Consider the following 8,383-nt stretch of genomic DNA (forward strand, 5'->3'; position numbering starts at 1 on the left):
AAAAAACCAATAAAAAGGCTAATTAACAAGGTGGCTTTTCAGGTTTGAGATCTGGGGGACCCTGTGTTGGGGGATGATAAGTGTTTCTCCTGTGCTGCACCCCTAGCCCGGACCTCAGTGATTGAGCCTCCTTTTTGAGGTGGGGTACCACAGTTGGTGGCGCCCAGGAGGTTGGGTTCAGAGTGTTACACCTGAAACTCACTGGATCTTCATAGTGGACAGTGACATGCGCTGAGCCGCTTTCCTCCTATGGGTTAAATACAGTTCACTCGGGTGGCCTATTGAACTGTTTTCTTTTGAAGGTTCTGTTAGATCTTTGCCTTTCCATACCCTGAGGTGACTGGCTTACCCTAGTGCCAGGATCAGTGGTGCTGTGAGCAGCTAAGTTGAGCCTTTGGCCTACTGTACCTATGGCTGGAGTCCATTCAGGGTGGGTCAGCCAGGTGGAGCCCAGGACTTCAGACCCAGATGCCTGGAGCCCCACCTCCTCCTGTTACCAGAGCTAAAGCTTTGAGTGTTCTGCTGGCATTTTTGTGGCCTCCAGCCTGAGCCAAGGACTGAAACTGCCCTATGGCAGGTGAACTGGGGTAGTAGTCTAAGTTAGTCTTCCCCAGTTAGCTAAAGGTTCTTTCCTTAGCCTCATTCAAACTGGGAATGATGCAGGAAGGGGCCATTTTTTTCCCCTTTATTGAGGTTTTATGCTACATGTTTGTTGATTTCTCAGGAAATTTCTGTAGGATAAGACAGGCAGAGAAAGACTAGTGGACAGTAGCTCTGTTTTTCTCCGTTGCTGGGCATTGAACCAAGGGCCTCATAGATAGTAGCCGAGCACTCTACCTTTGAGCTTAGAGCAACCAGCAGATTGGGAATTGTGTTCTATGGTAGAGCTAAGAATGATACAACCCCCCCCCCCCAATAAACCTGTTGTCATTTGATAAAGAGCTGTGGTGCTGCAGGACTGCCTGAGTCCCCAGTGTGTGGTGACTTGCTAAGGGTGTGCACTGTGCAAAGTAAAGACCAGCAGACCCCCAGCTATATAAAACCAGGCTTTTTATTTGGAATTCAAAAGCCAGAAGTGGGAAGGGGTGGAGAATTTGACTCAGCCTGCTGTGGGGAGGGCTAGGGTCCCTGGAAACGGCTTACCTGTGGCCAGGTGTGTTCCCCCATGCTGCCCTTCCCAGGTAGGAGTGGGGAACAACTACCTTTGGGCCTTGGTTGGGGCAAGGAAAAATGGGTTCTGCTTTGGGCGTGTGGCTAGTGGCAGCTTTGGTAGAGGGGGCTTCTCTGTGGGGAGGGTAGGAGGTGAGGACGCCGCTGAAGGTTTCAGAGGAGCATCTGATTTCACTAAGGCTCTCCCTTAAGGGCAACAAGGGCGTTTCGGAGAAGCAGGGTGCTGGCCTGCAGAAGAAAAGCCCTTAAGAGTTCTCTGAGGGCTGCTACTGTTGTATCCACTCCTCAGCCTGCAGGCCCCCTTCCTAGTACCCAATGAAAAAAGAAAAATACTGGCCCCAGGAGAGGAGGCATTACCTTGACCCTGGGCCTGACTGTACGTACGCTGGGAAGAAGATGGGAGTGGCACGAGTCAGGAGGGGCCCCTGAGTGCTCACCTTGGCATGTTTGAGCTCCAGCTCTGCCAACTCAATGAGATTCTTACGGAAAGAGGAGACGCGGCGGGACTTGAAGTCCATGAGCTCTGGGGAAAGAGTGAAAAAGTAAGGACAGTTGGTCAGGGTGGATTCTCACTGGGACCATGCCAGGCTTCAGGACTCACCCTGCTTGGCAGAGTCAGAGAGGCGCTCAAAGCGCTGGCAACACAGCTGTTGGTGGCTCTCTGCTGGTCGCACTTCCCGGTTCCTTGTACGAGCTTTGTCCAGCGCTTTGTTAGCGTTCTCATAGTCGGCCAGTGCCCGAAGCCGCCTGTACAGCAGGTCCTAAGGTCATCAGCACAATCCAGTTGCCATGGATTCTGCTGCCTGTCCACCCCACATGGCCTCGATCCCTGAGAGTACCTCGATCTCACCTTGGCTGCTTGTGAGTCTCGCATGTAGTATCTCAGCATGTCAGACAGCTTCAGGTCCTCATCAGAGGCTACCCGGCCTTCCAGCTTCTGTGTCAGGAAGATGAAACTGGGAAGGGGGGCCTTCCTCTACGTTTCCAGGAGAGAACTGCTTTGGAACTACTAGAGATCAGGTTCTGAGTTTCAGAAGGCAGGCCAGGGAAGTGTGTGCATGTGTGCAAGCTTAGTGAACCACAGACTCAGTAGGTTACATAGGCAAAGCAGAGTAGGGTGGCCAAAGGGCAAGCTAAGGGCTTTGTATCTTTGGTAGGCTTGAGTGGGCAAGGCCCCTGCAGGTCCTTGAACACACCTTGCAGAGAGATTGGTATACTGCATGGACTTGTTTGGAATAAGAGTTTGGGAATTATGTATCTCAACAGGATGTTAGTGGCAGTCTCCCAGAGGTGTGGTACACCCTCATGCCCTTCTCCCACTTCCACCCCACCCATCTCGATGGCATGCTTTCTGCATGTCTTCATTAATTTTGTTTTTTGGGTTTTTTTGTTTTGTTTCTTCGAGACAGGGTTTCTTTGTAGCCCTAACTGTCCTAGAACTAGGTCTGTAGATCAGGCTGGCCTGAACTCACAGATATCTCCCAAATGCTGGAATTAAAGGCACACACCACCATGGCCTGGCTCCATTCCATTTCTTTGTAATTCCATTTCTAGAGTGGGAGCCACCAAGCCCACCCATCACGGAAGGCTCTCTACAGAAGATCCTGAGTGTAGAAGGCAGTACTTACCCTCAGTCGTTCAAAGAGCTCTGCCAGCTTCAGGAAGCTCCTGGGAGGTGGAAGGCAGGGATCTGGGGCAGCTCAAGGCCTCTGCCCTCAAACCCTTCTTGGAATCTTTTCTCCCCTAACCCCTTCAGAAGCTTCTGCAAGCCCCTCTCCCGCCTGGTTTCTATAGAGTGCACACCCTCTCGGGTACACACAGTATTGCAGGCATGGGAGAGGACAGAGAAAGGCGTCCTTACCTCTTCAGCTGGCTGACTTCCCGGGTTCCAAGACTGCTCAGTGCAGCAGACAGAGGTATATAGTCATCTGCCAGGCCTGTTGGAGAACAATCCCAATCAGAACCCCTAAATCTACATTCAAGCCCCACCCATGGTGAGAGCCCCTCAACCCATCATACACTTGTGGGAGAGCATGACACGGTCGGCCCTGTGGCAGGTGTCTCGGATTCGGGTGTGGTATTCTACTAGGAAGGTCCTCTCGTGCTCAAAGAAGTCATCTACCTCCTACAGGATGGAAAGAGAGCACATCTTACCCACTCAACAGGAGCATGGTGGTACCAACACTCAGTGTGCCACCATTTCCTGGCAGCCCACGGCAGGTCCAACCAGTGGCTTCCCTCCCACAGCCAGAGGGTCACCTTGAGCCCCGATATGCCGGTGATGAGGACTTCATCTGCAGATCTGACGATGCTCCTCAGGAACCCTCCCAGGACCTCCTTTCTGTTCTTCTCTCGAACACTCAGCTAAGGAGAGGGTGAGATGCTAGGGTGGGGCACTGGACCTTCTACCATGGTCAAATGCCACTCACACAGGGAGCAAACTGGGAGAAATTCTCAGGCCTGGTTCCCCAACCCTGGTCTCAGATCCCAGCATCCTAAACCTACTCACATCCTGGCTGTATTCCAAGAAGACAGAGAAGTTGTGATCCTGCCGCAGGGTGGGATGGGCTGCCAGGCGCTGCAGGAAGACTTCATGCATTGCAACCGTCTTCTTAAAGATGGCCAAGTACTCCCTGTAGACAACCACAGTGAGCTCCCATTATCATGCTTCCCCCTCTTTCTCAGCAGACCTGGGGCTAGAGGTCAGGCTCTATGGACATCTGTCATAGTCAGGGAAGAAACCCTAGAGCTCTGGGGTGGGGCTGGGGTTTGGACACTCACGCTTCTAGCTCCTGCTTCATCTTGGCAAACTCTTCCCGGGTGATGGAGCTGTCGCCCTCACCCAACTTCTGCAGCTTTTCCCTTGAAGCCTCGAAGTCTGGCCTGGGAGGGGCTGGGGGAATCTGCTCAAAGGAGGGATGGATTGCCAAGGAGGCCATCACAGCCTGGGTCCTAACCCATGTTCCCACCCTGCCCCTCACAGCCCAACCCAGCCCCTCCTCACGATAAGGCCGGCGTACTCCTCGTTTTCCACATAGGTGTCATGTAGCCAGATGAATTCCTCGTGCTGCCGAACCACTGAGAACTCAGGCTGGGCAAAGTGAGGGAGGCCACTCTGGAAGCCCAGAAACACGTAAGACCTCATCTCCCCCAAACCTGCCCTCACCAAACCTGCTAAGCAGCCACTTTTTAGCATTCCCATCCTGCACCCCATTTGAAACCTGTGATTTCATTCAGGAAGGTGGGGCTTCAGCCAAAGGCAATCAGCTCAGGGCTGATGGCTTCCTAAGGGGCGGGAAGCTATACTGGTTCTGCCTCCCATCCCAGGCCATCTGCCCATCTCCTGGCCAACAGGCCACTGTACCTTGGTTTGAACAGTGAACTTCACCTTGTCCCGCTCACTCACTGCATCAGAAATCTCCACCTGTAAGGAGCTGTCTCCCTGCAGATCCACCGGCATGGAGGAAGGCTGTGGGGTGAGAGGACTGCTTTGTCCTACCTCTCTGGAGACCCTGCGCAGAGTGGTACCGCTACCAACCAAACACTTCCCCAGCTCCCATCCTCAGGGGCAGGCAGAATGCTTTCATTGTTCTCTTTGGAAGTCCCTAAGTCCTCACTTCTGTTAGATACGAGAACTGCTTCTTTATAGAACCTGCATGGGTTTTAAAATGCCTTTGTGCTTGGTGGTAGCACATGCCTTTAATCCCATCACTTGGGAGGTAGAGGTAGATAGATCTCTGAGTTTGAGAGCAGCCTGGTCTACAGAGTGAGTTCCAGGACAGCCAGGGCTACACAGAGAAACACTATCTCAAAAAACTAAAAAACAAAAAAACAAAAAACACTTTAAAAAAAAAGCCTCCATAGCCTGGCTTGGTGTCTCATGCCTATAATCACAGTATTTGGAAAACTGAAACAGGAGGATTGCTGTAAATTTAAGGCCAGCCTGGCATTAGATAAAATAATGAGTTTCAGTCAGGCCTGGACTACAGAGTAAGATCCTTCCCCAAGCAGAAGAAAACAGGAGTGGAGTTACAACTGCAGAGGGACCAAGAAGCAAGGCCGGCAGGTGAGTGCTAGTCTTTGCTTTGGCCCTGTTAGCAGTTACCAGCATGCAGTAGTACACGGGGTTTAACTTTCTTTACCCACTCAACAACATATTATGCTCTTACCAGGGATTTGGATTTTATTAGTACTATTTATTTATTTATTTATTTATTTATTTATTTATTTATTTATTTATGTGTTTTTAAAGACAGCATCTTACTATGTAGCCCTGACTGGCCTGGAACTCGATATATAGATCAGGCTGGTCTTTAACGCCTAACAATTCTTCTACCTTGGCCTCAGTATTAGGATTACAAGCAACGAGCCACTGTGCCTGGCTCCCTAAAGTATCTATTATCACTATTATTTACTACTACTATTCTCTTTATTTCTTGTGGTACTGGGCATGGACTCATGCCTCGCTCTGGCAAAGCAAGTGTTCCACCACTGATCTAAATTTCAGTCCTAGTTATTTTATTTTGGTTATATACTTACTTATTTTTGAAAGAGAGTCTCTGTTATTCACTGCCTGCCTGGAACTCTATGTAGACCAGGCTGGCTTCAAACTCACAGAGATCCATCTGCCTCTGCCTCCCCAGTTCTGGAATTAAAGGCATGTGCTACTATACCCAGCTCTACTTATTTTTATAAATAATTACAATTCATTGCTAAATTTGTCATTAGTTTTTAAAACTCTTCTAGATTTACTACTGATATAATCCTATAACTTAAAAAGCTTTATTCTTTCCTTTCCAGTCTTTGTTCCCATTCCTGACTTACTAGTCGTAGACTACAGTGCTTAAGAAAAGAGATAGGCACGGTGATAAAGGAAACCCTTGGTTGCTTCCGATCATAAACAATGGCTTTCCAGCTGGGTGTGGCAAAGCACACCAGCACTTGGGAGGTACAGGCAGGAAGATCAAGAGGTCAAGCCCGTGATAACTTTTAGAAACTGTAGGCAGAATTCAAGGCCAGATCTGACTAGGTAGTGAGTTCAAGGCCAGCCTGACCCACAAGAAACCGTGGCTCGTAAAACGAGAGATCTGTAAGTTCGAAGTCAGCCCCTAGTCTACAGAGCAAGTTCCAGGACAGGCTCCAAAAGCTACAGAGAAATCCTGTCTCAAAAAACAAGAACAACACTAAAAGAAAAAACAACAAGAAAGGAAGGAGAGCTGGAGGGTTGTTGAGACTGCTCAGCTGGGAATGCCACCTGCTGCCAAGCAAGATGACTCCAATGTCACCTCCAGGAATCACACAGTAGAAAGCAAGAATTGACTCCCTCAAGCTTTCCTCTGGCCTCCACATACTTGTGGTGATTTAAGAGAAAATATCCCCCAAGGGTGTGGCACTATGTGCTGGGTGCTTCTGTGAGTGTCACTTGGCACAAGCTAGAGTCATATAGGAAGGAGCCTCAGCTGAGGAAATCCAGCTATAAGGCATTTTCTCATTTAGTGATCAGTTCTGGAAGGTCTAGCCCATTGTGGGTGGGGCTGTCCCTGGGATGGGTTCTATAAGAATGTGGGCTGAGCAAGCCATGGGAAGCAAGTCTGTAAGTGCTCCGCTCCATGGTCTCTGCATCAGCTCCTGCTTCCAGGACCCTGCCCTATTTGAGTTCCTGTCCCAACTCCCTTCAGTGATGAACTGCAATGCTGAAGTATAAGCCTAATAAACCCTTTCCTCCCCACTGGCCTTTTGTCATGGTGTTTTGTCACAGTAGTAGAAACCCTAATTAAGACACACTGTCAGGAGGTACGGCATTGTTGGAGTAGGCTGGCCTTGCACGTGGAAGTGTGTCACTGTGGGGACGGGCTCTGAGGTCTTTCCAGTATCTCAGACCACTTCCTGTTGCTAAGCTCCTTCACCATTCTCAGCTCCTCCAGCATCATGTCTGTCCCACCATGATGACAATGGACTAAACCTCTGAAACTTTATAAGCCACCCCAATTAAATGTTTTTCTTTATAAGAGTTGCTGTGGTCAAGGTGTCTCTTCACAGCACTAGGAACCCTAAGACAGAAGCCGGTTTTTGTTTGGAGGAATTTGGACTTTGGCACTTTGGGATAGAGAGGCACTGGAATGGCTTTGAGCACTGCCTGATGGGTCCCACTAGTAGGAGCACGGAGGATGAGCTGAGGGTGAACTGCGCTGTGAAGGCTGGGTCCAGAGGTTTCCGGGGAGAAGAATTTGTTACCTAGAGGCGGTTCTTGTGACATTTTGGTGGTGAAAGTCCCAAAGAGACTCTTGCCCACATCCCAAGAGACTGCCTGAGGCTAAGTGAAGAGAATTGGATTAATTCCACTGGAAGAGAGAATCTCAGAACAGCCAATTGTGTGGTTAAATGTGCAGTTTTAGGAGAAAAGGAGCACCAGAGGTGGAATGGAGCTAAATTCTGTGTTCAAGGAGATAAACAGATTAAGAAATGAAATAAAGGCACTGTTGACCTCAGAGCAATATCCCACTCTGCTAAATTTCCAATTTGTGAAAGGGAGTTAAAGAAAAGCTAAGAGCCGCCAGGTGCTGGTGGTTTGAAAGAAAAAGTCTCCCACAGGGAGTGGCACTATTTGGAGCAGGTGTGGCCTTGTGGAGTCAATGTGTCACTGTGGGGATGGGCTTTGAAGTCTTCTCTGCTCACAATCCCCAGCGTCCCAGTGTCTGTTGTCCTGTTGTTTGAGCCCCTCCTCCATTCTCAGCTCCTTCTCCAGCACCACGTCTATCTGCGTGCTCCCATGTCCCACTATGATGATAATGGACTAAACCTGTGAAACTGTAAGCTGGCCCAATTAAATGGTTTCCTTTATAAGAGTTGCCATGGTGATGGTGTCTCTTCACAGCAATAGAAACCCTGACTAAAACTCTTGTCATGGCACTCCCCTCTCCCAAATAGATAAATAAAAATGTAGTGGTGCATGCCTTTAATCCAGCACTTGGGAGGCAGAGGCAGGCGGATCTCTGTGAGTTCGAGGCCTGCCTGCTCTACAGAGCAAATTCCAGGACAGGAACCAAAGAGAAACTGTCTCAGAAAAAAAAAAAAATCAGCGCTGGTTCTGCAAGATATAGCACTTGTTTTGAAAGTCCAAGGAAGCCGGGCGGTGGTGGCGCACGCCTTTAATCCCAGCACTCGGGAGGCAGAGGCAGGCGGATCTCTGTGAGTTCGAGGCCAGCCTGGTCTA

The 8,383-nt window shown here is 49.6% G+C and overlaps 1 protein-coding gene across 1 annotated transcript in view; it reads right to left on the bottom strand.

The window, feature by feature from the left end:
* Nucleotides 1-831: 831 nt before the first annotated feature.
* Snx32 (sorting nexin 32) overlaps nucleotides 832-8,383 on the bottom strand; it is a 19,867-nt gene continuing 12,315 nt past the window's right edge. Inside the window, exons 2-13 of the mRNA XM_005351737.3 lie at nucleotides 4,535-4,639; nucleotides 4,175-4,285; nucleotides 3,952-4,073; nucleotides 3,680-3,803; nucleotides 3,430-3,534; nucleotides 3,190-3,295; nucleotides 3,032-3,107; nucleotides 2,799-2,838; nucleotides 2,021-2,107; nucleotides 1,772-1,931; nucleotides 1,608-1,693; nucleotides 832-1,398 (exon numbers count right to left, since the gene is read on the bottom strand). Of these exons, the coding sequence (XP_005351794.1) occupies nucleotides 1,345-1,398; nucleotides 1,608-1,693; nucleotides 1,772-1,931; nucleotides 2,021-2,107; nucleotides 2,799-2,838; nucleotides 3,032-3,107; nucleotides 3,190-3,295; nucleotides 3,430-3,534; nucleotides 3,680-3,803; nucleotides 3,952-4,073; nucleotides 4,175-4,285; nucleotides 4,535-4,639 (1,176 nt within the window). The 3' untranslated portion in view covers nucleotides 832-1,344. The remainder of the gene's footprint in view (nucleotides 1,399-1,607; nucleotides 1,694-1,771; nucleotides 1,932-2,020; nucleotides 2,108-2,798; nucleotides 2,839-3,031; nucleotides 3,108-3,189; nucleotides 3,296-3,429; nucleotides 3,535-3,679; nucleotides 3,804-3,951; nucleotides 4,074-4,174; nucleotides 4,286-4,534; nucleotides 4,640-8,383) is intronic.

The sequence above is a fragment of the Microtus ochrogaster genome, chromosome 8, assembly GCF_000317375.1.
Source record: "Microtus ochrogaster isolate Prairie Vole_2 chromosome 8, MicOch1.0, whole genome shotgun sequence".
NCBI lineage: Eukaryota > Metazoa > Chordata > Mammalia > Rodentia > Cricetidae > Microtus > Microtus ochrogaster.